Source organism: Drosophila suzukii, chromosome 4, assembly GCF_043229965.1.
Source record: "Drosophila suzukii chromosome 4, CBGP_Dsuzu_IsoJpt1.0, whole genome shotgun sequence".
NCBI classification, from domain to species: domain Eukaryota; kingdom Metazoa; phylum Arthropoda; class Insecta; order Diptera; family Drosophilidae; genus Drosophila; species Drosophila suzukii.
Window position 1 is genome coordinate 1,128,789 of NC_092083.1, and position 20,134 is coordinate 1,148,922.

Genomic DNA, 20,134 nt, shown 5'->3' on the forward strand with positions numbered 1-20,134 from the left:
TAAAACAAATTTTTTTTTATATGTATATATGTGGCACATTTTTTTGGATCAATCGATAGGTATTGAGGAGACAAATACATTTCAGTTAAAATTTTTTATCTAGCATGAAAATTGTGTGCGTCACAAGTTTAGGCGGATTGTGGGCGTTAAAGTGGACGGCATATTCGAGTAACAAACTTGCACTGCGTACAAGGCTGCGAAATCTAATTCTGAGATCCGAATTTTCTATCTTTGATAGTTTCCGAGATATCCACGTTCATATTTATGATTTTTTGAAGTTTGTGGGCGGTTTTAGGGCGTTAAAGTAGGCGTGGCTCAATGGGTCAATCGATAGGTATTGATGAGAACAATACATTTCAGTCACAATTTTGATTCTAGCATCAAAACTGTAGGAGCCACAGTTTTTGGCGGTTTGTGGGCGTTAGAGTTGGCGTGGGACATTGCTGAAACAAACTTGCGCTGCGCAGGAATCTCTGGAACTTGCATGCCTATTCCCAGTATTGTACCTCTTATAGTTTCCGAGATCTCAATGTTCATACGGACAGACGGATATGGCTAGATCGACTTGTCTAGTGATGCTAATCGAGAATATACATATATACTTTACGGGGTCGGAAACGTCTTCTGACTGAAATCATTATACCCTCTGTAAGGGTATTATATTATATTGGGAAATAAAAATGCAAACAATAAATAGTTTTCTTCATAAAGAAACATTTTCTGTTGGAAATTCCTTCTGAGTATCAATGACAGTGAGTATCTGGTGAATTCTCGTATCTTATACTTGGGGCACCCTTTCTTTATTTTTCCCTAATATGCATTTGTGCGGCTTCGGTAGTAGCTTTTAAAAGAGAATTCACTTTAGTCAGTCGTTTCTTTCATGCCAAGGCACCGTGCTCGTAATGTATTTAATAACAAGTGGCTTACTATTACTGCCATTTATTTCATATACTTTGGGAGTTCCTCCCTTAGTAAGAGTTGGTAAAACACTCCAGTAACTATTCCAAATATGACTCTGATATCTTCTTTAAGGTGCAATATTTTCAAACCAACCCGGAAAGTATAACTCGGAGTTGGCGTTTAGATATGCCATTCATAGGTTAAATCTGGATAAAAGTCTCTTGCCTGAGACAACCGTTGAATACTATATTGAATATGTAAATCGATTGGATTCGTTTGAGACAGTTCAAAAGGGTAAGCTTATACCGAAATTTAAAAACGAACTAATTGTATTGAACCGTATCCGTACACTAGTGTGCAAACTTGTTCATGTTGGTGTTCAAGCTATTTTTAGCCCAACTGACTCTGTTTTGGCGACCCATATAAATTCAATTTGTGATGCCCTGGACATACCAAGTATTGGCCGGTCGGCTCACGACTTTGCCATTAACGTGTATCCATCCCAGCAATATGTAAATCAAGCGTTTAATGATGTCATACACTATCTTAATTGGACCCGATTTGGAATTTTGCATGAAAAAGACTATGGTAAGTCCCGAAGAACGCACCGCGATTGTAGTCCAACCAAAACTAAAAAAATTACATTTTGAATTCAAATTTATTTGATTGTTTACAGGGACGTTGAACGAAACTTTAAAAACTATTAAACCTAAAGTATTTTCGAACTGGAAAGCAGTGCATAATAGTCCATAAGTTTAGGGTTCTTTCAAAAACGACTTTTTTATGTAACATTTTTTTTATAGATTTCATTGCCATTCGGTTTTTTATTGATGTTGTCATAAAAGGGGTTTCACCCCACTACTTATTTTAAATAAGTCTACCGATTTTAATGCAACACCGCCGTCTTTTGTGTTGAGCATACCAAATTTGTACAAGATAAAAATTAAAAACCAAATCATTAAAGCGGACTTTAATATTATATAAAAAACGTTTTAAAGATGGTAAGTAGGCGCATAAAATAAAAAATTTTACAGTACGTTTTTTTGTAACGGTCAAAATAAAATTTATTTTTTTTAACGTCCTAATTTTTTAGGAATTAAACATTTTCAGTTAAATTTCATAAAGTCGCTATAATTTGCTTCAGCGGAAAATGAGACCGTAGCGCAAATTGATTCAGTATTTCAGTGCTTTTATTCAGTATTTATCACGAGTTTAGGGGATTTTTGCACTTGCCGTTTCGGAATTTTTGAGAAGGAAATGCATTTGGACTGCATTGTGCCCGTTATAACGGCTATAAGTTGCTGTTGGTGCAGGACCAAGGAACATATCAGCAGCTCGGAAATCAGAAAACAATCTCATCTTGAAAATAAATATTGCTATGCTATTTTTAAGAAAATGACCAACCTTCACCTTCGTCCTTCCTGGTACATTATTTAGCTGAAGAACAAGCAATTTGAAAACTTAAAAAATTGGTACAATCAAAGAATCGTATGCGAGGAAAGTGTTATAAATAATTAAAAGGGTCCCAAAAGTTGTAACTTTTAAACTTGTTGCCTGAATGGAAATCTCATTCTTGATCAATTTCATAAAAGCAATGAAATAATCATTTGGCTCTGAAAACATTCCACACGTTGGCGTACATAAGCGTACAAAATCACAACGTGTTTAGTTTTGAGTTGTTTTCCGTTTTTTTTTTGAGCAACTGATTTTGGACGTGCTCTCCCTTCGATCAGCTGTTTGATTCAGCAACTTTTTATGTCAAAAAAAATCCGCTTAAAATTGAAAAGCTATTTTAAGCGGCAGAGGCTATAAACAAAAGAGGCCGGCGTTACATAAAAAATAGGTTGTCAAAGTTTTTCGGCTGAAAAAATTGAATCACACCGTTTACAAAAGGAAACCTACACGAAGGTGACCTTGGTTTTCTGCTAAACTGTTTTATGCACAACATATGTACGTCTCTAATATTAATGGTAGCGCCCGACAAAGTTCAAACTAGTTGGTAAAATTCAAGAGGCGCAGGCATAAAATATGCCTTTAAAAATATTCGTATAGGAACCGAAATTCGTTTTATTGATTCTATTCGTAGATAGTACTTTGACAAGGAATACTATCTCTACAATCCATCAGTAAACTGATTTCATATGCTTTTTTGAAGTTGGGAAAATCTGTAATTTTTGTGTCTGTTAAAAGCTGTAAGGCCTATGTTAAGAACCGTTTACATCTTTTATCGAAGACAACAGGGCTCTAACTATCTTTCACAACTCTTAAAATCTATTTAAAATCGAGCAGGCATGTTTTCTGCTACTCCTAGGAATGTCATCTAATATTTCAGAATTTCGAATTAAATTTTTTAAAAATCGTTTGTCTAAGCCATTTTGCTGCCATATGGTGGATCGAAAATTTAATGTCAAAATAATACAAAAAGTCAGTCGGAAGGTCAATTTTATTTATTTTAACAAACCCTTCAAAGTATGCAACCAAAAATTTGTTTTGAAAACCCCCTTATCCCCGCAGACAACTGAAACCCTCACATAACTCGAGACATAATATTTTGTAATAACTACGGTATTTATTTTAAATAACTTGAATAATTGTATAATATTTATGTTGTTTGTAAGTCTACGACCTTTAAAAAATGGTGTTATCGCCCTGTGCAACAATCAAGTAAATGATAATAACTTCAATTTCGTGGATTGTGACCTTGTCGTGGTGTGGGGGATGGGTTAAAAACGGTGTAATCAACGTTAACCATTTCTTACACCTGCAAGGGTATATTAACTTCGGCTTCGAAAGATAATTTTCTTTTCTTGTTTTCGTAAAAAAGTAATTTTTAATCAATACAAAATAAAGACAAATATAACAAAAAAATTCTTTAAGCAAGGAAAATGTTAGAAACTAAGAAGGCTTCCATAATAGGATTAAGAAACTTCATATATTTTTTAATACATTTATTTGTTTAAAATTGCTTACAGGAATTATTAATCTGCATCAGCTATCCCGCTCTGTTCAGGGTGAAGTGCACATGCGACAAGTTTCTCGCGGGTCGTATTTGCCTGTATTGAACGAATTCAAGGGTAAAGAAATACACAATATTATTATTGATACAACTTCGGATGGTATATCAATCCTATTAAAAAATGTAAGTTGGATCTATAATTAGGTATTAAAAACTAGATTTTTAAACGAATGACTTAAAAACGACGAAACAGAGAAAAAGAAAATCCTTTTTAACGGTTATTTAACATATTTATTATAAAAATCTCAAAATAATTATTTTTATACCCGTTACTCGTAGAGTAAAAGGGTATACTAGATTCCTCGGAAAGTATGTAACAGGCAGAAGGAAGCGTTTCCGACCCCATAAAGTATATATATTCTTGATCAGGATCACTAGCCGAGTCGATCTAGCCATGTCCGTCTGTCCGTCTGACCGTCTGTCCGTCTGTCTGTCCGGATGAACGCTGAGATCTCGGAAACTATGAGAGCTAGGCTATTGAGATTTGGCGTACAGATTCCTGAGCTTCTTATGCAGCGCAAGTTTGTTTCAGTAGACTGCCACGCCCACTCTAACGCCCACAAACCGCCCAAAACTGTGGCCTTTACAGTTTTGATGCTAGATATAAAATTTTAACTGAAATGTATTGTTCTCATCAATACCTATCGATTGACCTAAAAAAAAGTTTGCCACGCCCACTTAAACGCCCACAAACCGCGAAAACCTGTGACGCCCACAATTTGCATGCTAGATAAAAAATTTTAACTGAAATGTATTGGTGTCGTCAATACCTATCGATTGATCCAAAAATAAATTTTCCACGTCCACTCTAACACCCTTAACGCTTAAATCTGTCTACCGCCGGTAGGTGGCGCATTTTAATCTCGCTTTGCTGCTTGCATATCTCCATTTCCCTTTGAGTAACGGGTATCTGATAGTCGAGGTACTCGACTATAGCGTTCTTCCTTGTTATTATTTTATAGAAGGTCAAAAAACCATTCTTTTTGGTTTCAATAAGTCATGAATAATTGATCGTTATGGTTGATTGATATGAGAAGAACTTAGGAACTGATCTCGTGTTTGTAGTTAATGACAAACCTCCAGCTTATGTCAGCCATTTGAAGGCGCATACATCTCCAAAAATTAGCCAAAATGGTTTCTTTGAAAACGGATATAGTTAGAGAACCGTATACATGAAAGGTGCTATAAATACTTAAAAGGGTCCAAACGGTTCTACCTCGTGGGAATTCTCGTAGCATCACTGTTGGCCCCAATAGTACCTTTTCCACTTCCTCATCCGTGACCAACTTGCTAATAGCAATGAAGAAATCATTTGACGCTTACAGCATTTCATATGCTAGCGTTCAAAATGTATTTTGTTTTGCGTTGTTATCCGTTAATTTTTCCGAAAAAGTCAAAATGCACGTCATTTCCCCTCGGATACGATTTGCTTATGCCGCTTCAACGATTTTCTATGTGAACAAGAATCCGCTGTGCAGAGGATATGACCCCAAAGCCGGTTTGCTCTAGGGGATTTACTTAAAGGCTTTTGGATCGTGCAACGACCCACTTTTGCGATAGGAGGTCTTAGAAAATGAGGTGGCCAGTGCTGCCATATTTGTATTTGAATTCGAGTTTATCGATTCCTAATACTATAAGTACCGAGACTTATTAATTATTGTATTAGTCAGGACAGGTTAATGTTTTATGTTACACATAATTATCCAATAATCCAATCCAATTATTCGTAGAGTATAAGGCTATTCTATATTCGTCGAAAAGTATTTAACATATAGAATGACCCCATGTATACCCCAAGTATATACAAATATTCTTGATCAGGATCACAAGCCGAGTCGATCTTGCCATGTCCGTCTATCCGTATTTTTTTTTCGCGCGGGATCCCACGGATACTCCTCCACCACCTCCGACAACCGACCGAGGGATTCGCGGGATGGTAGACGCGCAGAAAAATAACGATATAGTTGAGGAAAAAAAGTAGGGGTAAGTCTGTGCTAGAAAATTTAATTTTAATCGTTTAAAATGAGGCCGAGAGTCAGATGTTGAGATAATAAGATAAAGTCTTAAAGTCTCTGAAAGGTTCATGCAAGTCATAGTTAGATATACAATGATTTAAAATTAGGGGAACGTAATTTCTTGTTAATCTGCATGGAACAGAAAGTGGAAAGTTTAGCTAGCTAACCAAGTCGGGGCTATCAATTTCGCCTCAAATAAGGTTATAAACAATGACTGTTCCAAGCATCGTTCTACGGTTGGCTAGGGAGGGTAAGTTAGTTAGGAGTAATCTACTAGTATAAAAAGGTAAAATCAGGTTTTCATCGACTGCTGGCACAGTACGTGGAAAGTCGGTACCAGTGCCAAACGTGAATACATATGTGCACCTTGTCATGAGACCTCATAAAGTAGACAAGTGCGTACCTTGGGAAAGTTTCTTTCTGTCTTCTAAAAATCTTTAACGACACGAAGCCTTTTCCACGACAGATCTAGCATTTTTATACCCGTCGCTCGTAGAGTAAAAGGGTACACTAGATTTGTCGGAAAGTAGGTAACAGGTAGAAGGAAGGATTTCAGACTCTATAAAGTATATATATTATATAAATTCTTGATCAGGATCACAAGCCGTTCGTCCTTGCGAACCGCAAGTTTGTTTTAGCAGGATGCCACGCCTACTATAGCGCCCACAAACACCCATAACGCTAAAACCCGTCTAGGGCCCTGAATACATTTGAAAAATGTAAATTAGATTTTGCTATGATTATTAATGTTCAATTCGGGCCATTCATTAAAAAGTTATAAGCAAAAAAGTGTGCAATCTTGGGAACAGACGCTTTGCTACTTGTATATCTCTATCTTCCCCGTACTCCCTGAGCGCTCCCAGTACACTTAGCATTCTCTCTAGGTTGTTAATGTATTTTGTTGTTCAAAATTTAAAATTTTCGTTTCCACCGCTGCTATTTGCCACAGCTGCCAGGTCTGCTAGATACCCTTTATTCGTCATTGTCATGTTGTTTGAGTTACTTTGAAAAGTTTATATGCCTTAAAATACATTCCTATTCTTTTCTTCTATTTCTTCTCTATTCATGCATGTGTACAATTATAGATACTACAACAGCAAATGAATGAATACAAGTACCATTATTTGTTTACCAGCTTTGACTTGGAAACTTATGATTTGGAAGACTTTAAATACAATTTTGTAAACATAACTTCATTTCGACTGGTCGACATTGGAGATGTCGGTGTAAAGCAGATTTTGAAGGATCTCGGAACCTATAGCCACCATATGTTTCAAAAACCATTTATGAATCCGAATGTGAGAAAATCAATTTCCCTTGAGGTAGGTTTTACTATTTACTATTTCGTAACTGAATTATCTACAAAAACCATTAACAACTTTTAGTCAGAGCCAGCTTTAATGTTCGATTCTGTGTACGTTTTTGCTATTGGATTGCAGACGTTGGAGCAATCACACACTTTGAACCTATTGAACATGACCTGCGATGCGGAAATTCCATGGAACGGAGGCCTCAGTTTAATTAATTACTTAAATGCGGTGCGTGCACTTTAGATTCACTTGGATTCGCGAATTCTGGCAAAAAATTGAACAACTTATCGAAATACCGTCATTCTCTAAAGATGTCGTGGGTATGGTAAAATTCGTTTACGGCTTTACACGATTAAGATAAAAGAATACAAAAAATAACACGCCAATATTTTTTTTATATTTAGTGCTGTTTTCCTGTAATCATATTAAGCAAAAAAATCAATCAATATCGAAGTTTTCATCGATAATGTATGAACTGCTTTGGTTGCCGATGGACCTGCGGAAAGATAATACAAATACGACTTGTAGTTTCAAGTTTAACTGCGAAGAAATGTTTAAAAAGTCATAATATGTCGGCATAAAGTCCTTAGTATAACTTTGGATCTTTTTTTTTATTGAACCATATCTTTTAAATTTGATTAAAAGACAGATAAATTCACAGTCATATAGGGACCACTTTACCTAGAAAAAAATGAATTACCAAGACGACGAGTTAAGCAAACCTTTTTTTCTTTGCAAATGTTTTTATATTTGCTCGCGAGGGACAACAAGGTTGAGTTATGGAAGTTCGACTTACGGAGGCACTACAAGTGAGTATTGAGTGCGGATTACCGGGACAAGTTGCGAGAAGGAAGCCTTAAACATTTAATTTACATAAAAAAAAACTTTCGTTGAACATTTCATTTATTTTTATTTTGTGCACCAGCAGACTCTTTTTTTTTAAATTGCTCCAATTGATTTGTTTTCCGTTTGGCAACAAGCCCAGCTGCTTGGCAGTAAGACCATGCCACATGCATTGCGGGTGAACTTTGAAAACTTCGGTCACACTACAAAGAATACGATTTTTCGACCAGTGAAACTCTCAGCCGATCTGAGTACTAGGCTTTAAACAAAACCTGCTGTTCCAAACCACTTTCCAGTGTTGCTAAATAAAAAATGTTCTTGACCCAAATAAGTTTAGGTAATTTCAAACATGTAACACACGTGACGATCGCTAATCCTGCTGAAGTAAGGCACCTCGTGGCGGTTTATTTTTGATTTTAGACGTATCAAAAGGTGATATAATCTAGTCTCATCCACTGTTATTGAATAGAAGCAAACTCCGACGTCGTGTAAGGTGTTCCAAAAACATGGCGACAAAACAATTTTGATCCGACCTTAAAACTTTTAAAATATCGCCAGTAGAACAGAAAGCTGAAACAGCTCTTCGAGAGAGGAGGTATCACTGTTTCCCACCTGGACACAGATGGACTTACGACTTGGACATTTTTCTCTTCTCAGACACTCAAGCAGCTCTCAGGGCCCGTTGACTCCCACGCATGGTGCAAATCTTTGAACGAGGTGGCCACTCATCTCAGAATTAACCTCATTTGGGTGGCTGTGCACCGTAATATTGAAGGCAACTGTATAGCTGAATAGTTAGCAAGACAAGGGACGACCGCCGATAACCTTCGCGATAAGAACGCGGTGATCATGGCTGCCTGTAAGCTCCTTCTTACACACAGGTTATACACACAATCTGCACAACGTTTCCCGCGGGTGTTTAGTTCAAATGCCATGCTAATCTTTACTTGAGCAAAGTTCGAAACTCGAGCAATCGCAAAAGCTTTCATCGGTAATGAAATAACCACGGTTGTCAAAATGACACTATTTATCTTTCATATAGTGTAGTATACTTCTGACACTTTTTTTGTGACTCCTAGGTGCAGAGTCATTTTCAGCCACACTTATTAAAATGACAATAAAAGATTTTTGTTGGGTGTAGAGTAAAGGGGTATATATAAAAAATATATTAAATTCGTCGGAAAGTAATTAACTTGTAGAAGGAGGCGTTTCCTGCCCTATAAAGTAAGTTCGTTAGCCCACTCTAACGCCCATAACGCTAAAACAGGTGTACCGATGACTTTTTTTTTAAATTTTGAATAAGTTTAAAAGTTATGTGCAAATAAAGAGTGCCATCTCGGAAACAGCCGACTTGCTGCATACCTACCTTTAGCTAAGTAACGGGTTTCTAATAGACTCCTTCAATCCCTTAAACTGACTTCATCTCACTGCACTTCTACGATGCTGTACTCAACATTTACTGTACAGTTTTCTTAGTGCATTGCGTACAGTGACAGGAAAAGTGCTATGAGTACTCCTGAGTACACCATAAAAGTGAATACCTCTAAAATGAATCATTCATCGTTTTACATGTCATACAATTCACGATAGTGCTTACATTAATGCAGTAAAATATATTTATTCTTAAAAGGCAAACCGATGGAAAACGTAATAAAATTTTCAAAATATTTTGAGTTGGGCACTAAAAATCAATTTTATTAACTATTGTGTTTTGTGCACTAGGAATTCTGTACTGCAAAAATCTTTTACCCACAAAAATACAAAAAATCATAGCACTCTACAACATTCACAAAAAAGGAGTACAGCAAAACATGTACACCTTAAAAAAAATGTGTACAGCAAAACATGTACACCTTTTTAGGGTGAATGATTCAAAAGGCCTTAGTCTAGTTTCTAGTAGACAAGGCCTTCTCATTTAGCGTTCTCTTTTTTTTTATTTCAAATATTATAATTGGTAAAAAAAAAATATTTTTGTTATGTTTTACTTGTTGCAAATTTTGTATACATATACATAGAAGGAACACATTCTAAAAACTCCTATTTATTTTCTCCTTCCTTGCTCCTTTGCAACTTATATATTAACATATTATCCAACAGGTTGAATGGAAAGGTCTAACGGGTCCTATTCAGTTTAAAGAGGGAAAGCGGGTACAATTCAAGTTGGACTTAATAAAATTAAAACAACACTCCATTGTAAAAGTCGGGGAATGGACCCCTCATGGACATCTAAACATTACCGAACCATCAATGTTTTTTGATTCTGGTTCCATGAATGTGACACTGGTAGTCATAACCATACTGGTCTGTAAAAAACCATAAAATATAATTTTTACTTTGTAAAGCTTATTTTTAGGAAACTCCTTATGTAATGATGCACTACGGCAAGAACTTTACGGGCAACGAAAGATTTTATGGTTTTTGCGTTGATATATTGGAAACCATTTCTCATGAGGTTGGGTTTGACTACATACTGGATTTGGTACCCGATAGAAAGTATGGCGCCAAAGATCCCGAATCTGGTGAATGGAACGGAATGGTCGCACAGCTAATGAAATATGTTCGTTGGTTACAAGCTGATGACTTCTAACAATAACTATTTATATATACGCAGAAAGCAGACTTGGCCGTTGGATCTATGACTATCACATATGCAAGAGAAAGCGTCATTGATTTCACTAAACCATTTATGAATTTGGGGATAAGTATTTTATTCAAGGTTTGAAAAGTCATTTCTAACAGTTTTTTATTTGAACGCAATGCTAATCGTGTATTTATTTAAGGTCCCAAGCTCAGAGCCAACAAGATTGTTTTCCTTTATGAATCCATTGGCAATAGAGATCTGGATATATGTGCTGATTGCCTATTTTCTCGTATCTTTTTGTATATATGTTGTTGGAAAACTTTCTCCCATCGAGTGGAAGTATATCCACCCCTGCGACTTAGAAAATATTTCGATTGGCAATCAGTTCACCCTGTCCGACAGTTTTTGGTTTACCATCGGAACTCTTATGCAACAATCAACCGATATTTATCCGAGAGCGATGTCAACAAGAATAATTAGCAGTATTTGGGGTTTTTTTTCACTAATTATTGTAGCGTCTTACACGGCTAATCTAGCTGCTTTTCTAACCACTGAACGTATGATAAACCCTATCGAAAACGCTGAAGATTTGGCATCGCAAACAGAGATATCTTATGGCACTCTGGATAGCGGATCTACGATGACTTTTTTTCGGGTAAGTTATAGACATATTTGTCTCAATTTGAAAATGAAATGACATTTTTTGGTCAAAATGTACCAGGACTCAATGATAGAAACGTACAAAAAAATGTGGAGGAGCATGGACAACAAGAAAACAACAGCGTTTACCAGTTCGTATGAGGATGGTATAAAGCGAGTTAATCAGGGTAATTACGCTTATTTAATGGAATCCACAATGCTTGATTACATCGTTCAGCGAGACTGTAATTTAACGCAAATTGGAGGATTGTTGGATACGAAGGGTAAGAAAGAAAAAGCTTTAAAGTCCTTTTAAAAAGCCAATGTCTTCAATCACATATCTTTTTTTCGCGCGGTATCCCACGGCCACACCGCCCGCCCAACCGAACGAGGGCGCTGCCGTGTGTCGTTCGGCACGAATTCGCGAGATGATAGCCGCGTTAAATCCAGTAATTTGTCAGTAATTTGCAAATTATTTAAATCGCATTGTAAGTTGGATAGGCATAACTTAACATCATCTGCGTACCTTAGTACGGATATAACTGGCCTACAGAGGTGCTGCAAATGGGGAGTAATAATTTTTTCAAAGAGTTTTGGGATCGCTGAGGATTTAGAGATACCCCTTTAATTGTTTGATTCCGATTTCTACCTCTCGTGTAAAATTGTGAAGATTATAAAGATAAGGTAAACAATTTGAGAAGGGGCTTGCATAAGGCCTCCGCGCAATATGTAAGCACGCACCCAGGATTTCCATCTGAACCAGGCGAATAGACCCGCTTAACACGATGAAGGTCAACAAGCAGAGAGTTTTCATTTAAGGTGGGACAGGATATCAAATTCGACTTGGATACTGTGCAAGAATAAGGCTGTGAAGAATGAGGTTAAGTGGAATATGTCGTTTGAAAAAACGTGGCAAATAGGTCAGCTATTGCCTGATCAGTTGTTGCGGTAATATTTTCAAAAGATAGCGAGGAAGGATAATGTTAACAAATTTATAAAACTTTTTCGGATTCTGAGAGATTTGACCTTTACAATGATTTAAATTGTTTTTATAACACAGAGAGCGTAGCACGGTTAAACTAGTCCGAGCATTTAAGTATCTAGGAAAAATTGATAGAGAACCGATATCTTTGAATTTCCTATAAAGTCTGGACTTCTTATTTTTTAGGTGTGTCAGCTCTTTACTGAACCAAGGTGGTTTGTTGGAGACTGACGGATACTATAACGGAGCACAAGAATTTAAAAATGAATTTGCGGTACTATAGAAAATATTTATAGCATCATCCAAATTTTGGGATGAGTAGAGATCGGACCAACCAAAGCCTGATATATAAAAGTTTAGCCTCCGAAAGTCAGCCTTCTCTGATTTTTCTACTAACACAGCACCAGTGTCGATTGAGGCCTCAAAAGCAGGATGATATGGATCTTAGGGTTGAGTAAGGGGTGCTACTTTGGAGTGAACCGCGTAGTTCGGAATGATGAAGAATTATGAAGAAAGGAAGATAGTTTGCAAAATATGCGGTATGCTAACTAATATGCAGCATTTTCGCTGTGCAGGAACTTTCTGTCTTTTATAGTATCCGATATTTCAACATTTATACGGGCAGATAGACAAAGGGACATATTTAGCAGGAACAAAAAAATAATTTTTGGTTTGCCAAATACGGTTTCTGTAATTTAATTTAAATTACTACAACCCCCTATGTTAGTTTTAGTTTTGTAAACTTTTCTAACATCTATAATAAATAAATAAATAAATAAATAAATAAATAAATAAATAAATAAATAAATAAATAAATAAATAAATAAATTTAAATTACAGGACATTACAGGGGAGCTTTTACTTCGGCTTGCTGAAGTTATTTCCATCTTATTTTGTTACATTTTATTTTAAACATATGTCTCTGTTACAAATTTTTTCAGGATATGGTATTGCTACACCAAAAGGTTCACCTTGGCGGGATAAAATTTCGTTGGCTATACTTGAGCTTCAGGAGAAAGGTGATATTCAAATGTTGTATGATAAATGGTGGAAAAACACTGATGAAACTTGTACGCGGCGAAGCACAAGCAAACATTCAAAAGCAAATGCACTTGGTTTGGAAAGCATAGGTGCGTATTAGAACCGTATTATATAGACAGTTCTTTTAAAAACCGATGGAAAATATTTTTTCACCTTTTTTGTATTTATGTATCCTATTCTATAATGATTCTAATGCTCCGTTCAAAAGCTATCCCAAGAACAAGATTTTAGGAGACTTTGAATTAAATTTCTTTTTTCCGTTTGTGTCAAAACGTTGTTTTATCGACCTGAAATGCTTGTACATTCGACTATATAAATACACTTTTAAAATGTTCCCACTCGACACGCAGTAATAGAATAGCCTTTGTATGCGAGAAGCTTAGATATTTTACTAATGCGGGGAGAATTAAACAATTTTAGAAAGTGTATTTATTATGTACAACATTTTGCGTCACACAATTTGATATCAGATCTTTTGTAAGTTGAAGGTGCGATCGTCACGACACCATACACCGTTAAGAGTTTTTATTTAATAGTCTTAGATACACCGAATTAAAAACTGTTGTCCATTGTTATACCTGTTACTCTTAGAGTAAACGGGTATACAAGATTCGTCGGTAGAAGGAAGCTTTTCCGACCCCATAAAGTATATATATTCTTGATCAGGATCACTAGTTGAGTCGTATCTTTTACTATTGAGAATATAATTTGTTGTATTTTTTTACCCTTTACTCGTAGAGTAAAAGGGTATACTAGATTTGTCGGAAAGTATGTAACAGGTAGAAATAACCGTTTCCGACCCCATAAAGTGTATATATTCTTGATCAGGATCACTAGCCGAGTCGATCTAGCCATGTCCGTCTGTCCGGTTAAACGCTGAGATCTGAGCTGAGCTTTTTACGCAGCGCAAGTTTGTTTCAGCAATGTGCCACGCCCACTCTAACGCCCACAAACCGCCCAAAACTGTGGCTCCTACAGTTTTGATGCTAGAATAAAAATTTTAACTGAAATGTTTTGTCCTCATCAATACCTATCGATTAACCCAACAAAAAGTTTGCCACGCCCACTTTTAGGCCAACAATCCGCCCACAAACTTGAAAAAATCATAAATATGAACGCGAATATCTCAGAAACGATAGAAGATAGAGAATTGGGATTTCAGATTTAGATTCCGTAGCCTTGTACGCAGTGCAAGTTTGTTACGCAAAGATGCCACGCCCACTTTACCGCCCACAAGCCGCCCAAAATTTTAACTGAAATGTATTAGTCTTGTTAATACCTATCGGTTAATCAAAAAAAAAAGTTTGCCACGCCCACTTAAACGCCCAGAACCGCCTAAGCCTGTGGCGCCCACAATTTTCATGCTAGAAAAAAATGCTAACTGAAAAAACTTTTATCTCGTCAATACCTATCGAGTGACCCCAAAAAATGTTTGCCACGCCAACTCTAACGCCCATAACGAATATCTCCATTTCCCTTTGGTCCCTTTTGCTGAGTAACGGGTATCTGATAGTCGACAATAGCGTTCGACTATAGCGTTCTCCCTTGTTAAATTTAATAATTATAACTGCAAGGGTATACAAACTTCGGCTTGCCGAAGTTAACTTCCCTTTTTGTTTTGTGTTGTAGCTGCGATCGATAAAACATTTTACCGCGTCAATTTTTAAATTTTGGTTTTATGTGCGAGGGCTGCCATATATATTTTTTGGGCTAATATTGAAAATGCGAATATTTATCATCTGAAATGGTATTTATTGTTTTTCAAAGTATTTGTAAGGTAGGAATCAGCCCTCGTATTAAAGAGCATATTTTTAATAAAAACAAGGAAGAATGCTATAGTCGAGTGCCTCGACTAACAGATACCCGTTACTCAGCTAAAGGGATCAAAGGGAAATGTAGATATGCAAGCAGCAAAGAGCGATTAAAATACGCCACCTACCGGCGGTAGACAGATTTAAGCGTTAGGGGCGTTAGAGTGGTCGTGGCAAACTTTTTTTTGGGTCAATCGATAGGTATTGATGAGAACAATACACTCCAGTTAACATTTTTATTCTATTGTAGGAGCCACAGTTTTGGGCGGTTTGTGGGCGTAAGAGTGGGCGTGGCACATTGCTGAAACAAACTTGCGCTGCGTAAGAAGCTCAGGAATCTGCACGCCAAATCTCAATAGCCTAGCTCTTATAGTTTTCGAGATCTCAGCGTTCATCCGGACAGACGGACATGGCTAGATCGACTCGGCTAGTGATCCTGATCAAGAATATGTATACTTTATGTGGTCGGAAACGCTTCCTTCTGCTTGTTACATACTTTCCGACGAATCTAGTATACCCTTTTACTCTAGGAGTAACGGGTATAAAAATACTGATATATGAACAATTTTTTATAATTACATCAAACTGTTTACAACTTTATAAGAAATAACACATTTTGTGACAAGCGGAAAAACAACAAAGTCTAACTGCTGAAACGCTAGGAACATTCGAGAAAATAAAAAAAAAACATTTTAATAGTCTTCGGCCTTTGAAGTTAGCTCTTCTATTATGTTAATTTTATAAAATGTTTCAACTTTACAGGTGGTGTATTTGTGGTTCTAATGGCTGGAATTTTTGTGGCTGCGGTTGTTGCGTTCTTCGAATTTTGGTTTCATTTTCGACATCTTCATAAAGCTACTTCACTTAAAACGAGCGTCAATAATGATTCCATTCAAGGGGTGATGGCAGAAACCGAGTGGAGATATACACCACCAACCCGTTGCTTTTGGATCGAAATTTTCGAGGAACTGCGATATGCATCATGGTGTATGAACAAGCAAAAAAGACCTGAGCTAAATCGAGTTTGTAGTGAATGTAAGATTCCACAAAGACAAACGTATATATAAGCCGACAAGCACCAGCAAACTTTTGAAAACGTCATGACATACAACTGTTTCGGTTTGCTTTGCGTCACTTATGATAGTGTCATAACTCCCGCAGATTAGAAAAAAAATATTGTATTAATAAATATAAATATAATATTTGTAGAACAGTAGAATAGTTACCATGACAAGCTTCATTGAATTTAAAAGAAAAAAACATTTATAAAAAATATAAATAAAGAGCACCGCACGCTTAAATTGTTCATCCTAAAAATCGTGGGATTTCAAAAAGTCTTTTAACACTTTAAATACCCTTTACTTGTGGAGTAGAGTAAATGGGTACTTTAAATTCCTTGGTAGGAGGAAGGAGTTACGACTTCATAAACTACATGCATGTTCTTGATCAGGATCACAAGCCGAGTCGAAATAGCCAAGTCCGTCTGCAATCCTTTCTCTATGCCTGTTCGTATGAACGCTGAGCTATCGTAATCACTGTGGACGGGAATTGAGAATTGCCGCAGAATTGAGAATCTTCTGTGATGGTCTTATAGTAACGAATGATGCACCAAAGGTAAGGTAAAGGAAAGGTATCCTTAGAAATCTTAACTGGTTTGGGAGAAATAGCGGTGAAAGTGTAAACGTGAAAATGTAGAAAATTGGAGCTGTTGGTTCCGGTGGGGACAGATGCGTCTACTAACCTAGTTATATTCTTACTTAGAATACACGTCGAATGACACATCATATAATAAAATTCGATGCTCTGTTCAAAAGTTATCCCAAAAACACGATTTTGGGGTATTTTCCCAAAAGTAAAATGTTTGTCCCTTTGTTTGAGGGTTTGTATGAATCCCTTTTTGGTTTTAGTGTCTTGCGTTTGCTTAAATTGTCAGAATATAATAGATTTAAAGTAATAGCTACAAGTTTTTATTTTTTAATCACTTATTAGCTATTTTCTGTAAATTGGTTCAAACGATTTCTTTTTAAATTTCAAACTATACACCCCTTGAGATTCCTCTACTTTTGATCTGTAACACTTTTGTCACAAAATTACCGTTTGGAAGCTATTTAGCGATCAAAAGTGCAATCCGTCTAAATTCAGTATGAACAAGGAAGAACGCTATCGTCGAGCACCTCGACTATCAGATACCCGTTACTCAGCCAAAGGAAGCAAAGCAGCAAAGCGTGGTTGAAATGCGCCACCTACCGGCGGTAGACAGATTTAAGCGTTGTGGGCGTTAGAGTGGGCGTGGATCAATCGATAGTATTGACGAGACCAATACATTTCAGTTAAAATTTTGTATCTAGTATGAAAATTGTGGGCGCCACAGGCTTGGGCGGTTTGTGGGCGTTGGAGTGGGCGTGGCATATTCGCGTAATAAACTTGCGCTGCGTGCAAGGCTACGGAATCTAAATCTGAGATCCCAATTCTCTATCTTTGATAGTTTCCGAGATATCCACGTTCATATGTACGAATTTTTGCGGTTTGTGGGAGTTAAAGTGGGCGTGGCAATCGTTTTTTGGGTCAATCGATAGGTATTGACGAGAACAATACATTTCAGTTAAAATTTTTATTCTAGCATCAAAACTGTAGAAGCCACAGTTTTGGGTTGTTTGTGGGCGTTAGAGTGGGCGTGGCACTCTGCTGAAACAAACTTGCGCTGCGCAGGAATCTCAGGAATCTGCATGCCTAATCCCAGTATTGTAGCTTGTATAGTTTCCGAGATCTCAGCGTTCATACGGACAGACGGACAGATGGACTTGGCTAGATCGACTCGGCTAGTGATCCTGATCAAGAATATATATTTTTTATGGGGTCGGAAACGCTTCCTTCTGCCTGTTACATACTTTCCGACGAATTTAGTATACCCTTTTACTCTACGAGTAACGGGTATAAAAACATTTCTTGCTTACCTTGAGTGCCCAAAACTTTGCAAACATTATTTTGATGGAAAAAATCTATTATTAGGTTCTTTTTATGTAAAAGGAAAACATTTGGAAGTTTGTCATCGAAAACTAAAGACTACAAATCTTTTTAATAAATAAATGATTAAAACTAACAAAATTTTGTACGTTGAAATTCCATGTCTAACTACACATACTTTATTTAAGTTCCTAGATAATCGGTTTCTATACTTACGAGGGCAGTCCGATAAGTACTTAGCCTCACCGCCCGATGGCGTCACTATCGCAAGAGAAATTTACTATCGTGTAGTACATTCTCGTGTACAGTACATTCTTCTCGCACAGTTGCCGTCTACTTTCGAAATTTCAGCCGAGTCGGACTCGAAGTTTTGTTTTGACTGCGTGTGGAATCGGACGTGTCCGCGGATTTTAGAAAAATGGAGAAAGAGCAATATCGGTCTGTGATTCGATTCTTGTTTTTGGAAGGTCGATGGCGACCGTCAAAAATTGGTTTAACGAGTTTCAACGTGGTCGCACGTCGGTTTTTGATGAGCCACGCCCCGGTGCCCCGAAAACAGATACCACGGAGGATAACGTGACAAAAATCCACGGTCTCGTACTGGCAGACCGCCGATTGAAGATACGCGAGATAGCTGAGACAGTAGGCATGCCAGAAGACCGCGTGGGTCATATCCTGCATGAAATTTTGGACATGAGAAAGCTGTCGGCGCGATGGGGGCCGCGTTTGCCCACTACGGACAACAAACGCAACCGAAGGAGTTTCTGCGTCGTTTCGTGACCGTCGACGAAACATGGATCCATTGGTACACCCCAGAGACCAAACAGTTAACTTCCCATCGGCCGTTTTTTGAAATTCACATACATCGACTACCTGGAGAAGGACAAAACAGTCACAGGGCTGTACTATGCCGAATTATTGGGCCGATTCGCAGCCGAATTGCAGAAAATACGGCCCCATTTGCGAAGAAAAAAGTGCTCTTCCATCATGACAACGCACCGGCTCACACTTCCGCCCTCGCCAAGGCCAAATTGGTCGAATTGGGCTACGAACTGCTACCCCATCCACCATATTCTCCATATTTGTCCCCGTGTGACTTCTTTTTGTTTCCAAACTTGAAAAAGTCACTCGCTGGACAGAAATTTGCGTCGAATGAGGAGGTCGTCGACGCCACAGAGGCCTATTTTGCAGACCTCGAGAAAACTTTTTTTCAGACGGGTTAAAGAAGTTGGAGCATCGCTGGGTCAAGTGTATCGAGATAAAGGAGATTATCTTGAGAAACAAATCCAAAATTTTCGTTTACAATAGCTCATACGAGTATGAGTATTGCAGCAAAACTGAATAGAACTACCATTTTATAATTGATGTTTCAAACAAAAGCTTCTGATATGAAACAAAAACACCTCTTATCGAGGTAAGGGGTCGTGACGGTCGCAACTTCAACATGTAAATCTCCCCATTCGGACTAAAAAGTATATGTAATGTGTTTTATTCGAACATTTTGATTTGTACTCAACAATTTTTTTTATTCCTTCCCACAACCAAATTCTGGATCCGCCACAGATTCTAGACATTTTTACGCAGTGCAAGTTTTTTTGTGACACGTCCACATTTTAATAACCGTTAACAAGTAAAGTTTCTGATAAGGATCACTATCCGAGTTGATCTTGCCATGTCCGTTTGTCTACCTGTCCGTATGAACGCTGAGATCTCAGGAACTATAAAAGCCAGAAATTTGGGATAAAGCTTGGGATACTACGCGCCCACTAACACTCATAATGCTAAAACCTGTCTAGCACCCATGTTTTCGAAGATTTTGTAAAGGTGTAAATGAGGTTAAAACAATCGACGATCGACTGAATCGAAGATGGCGCTGATGGCTACAGCTTATTTACCTGACTTTTTGCTTACAGTAGTAACCCTTTTCCGATCCTAAGAAGAGTATATAATCTTGATCAGCATTATCAGAAAAGGCGAAAATGTATGTACATATGAATGTTTCTGACTGTTTATATGCGAGTTGCTCACTTAG

General features: G+C 37.3%; 1 protein-coding gene across 5 annotated transcripts; it reads left to right on the top strand.

Moving 5' to 3' along the window:
* Positions 1-827: 827 nt before the first annotated feature.
* On the top strand, positions 828-16,439 carry Ekar (Eye-enriched kainate receptor). Of its 5 annotated transcripts, XM_017088466.4 has the most exons (13): positions 828-981; positions 1,033-1,194; positions 1,255-1,488; positions 3,873-4,039; positions 7,017-7,253; positions 7,317-7,469; positions 10,182-10,385; positions 10,438-10,641; positions 10,696-10,800; positions 10,865-11,320; positions 11,387-11,588; positions 13,228-13,416; positions 15,901-16,439. In XM_017088466.4, exons 1-13 carry the CDS (start codon positions 903-905, stop codon positions 16,203-16,205), a joined length of 2,697 nt encoding a protein of 898 aa, XP_016943955.3. In that variant the 5' UTR covers positions 828-902; the 3' UTR covers positions 16,206-16,439. The 5 variants fall into 5 exon arrangements, with proteins under 5 accessions (XP_016943955.3, XP_070853256.1, XP_036674190.2 ...); XM_070997155.1 differs by lacking the exons at positions 828-981; positions 1,033-1,194; positions 1,255-1,488; positions 3,873-4,039 and adding an exon at positions 6,289-6,326 and having other exon boundaries at positions 7,067-7,253; XM_036818295.3 differs by lacking the exons at positions 828-981; positions 1,033-1,194; positions 1,255-1,488; positions 3,873-4,039 and adding an exon at positions 6,311-6,326.
* The last annotated feature ends 3,695 nt before the right edge of the window (positions 16,440-20,134 follow it).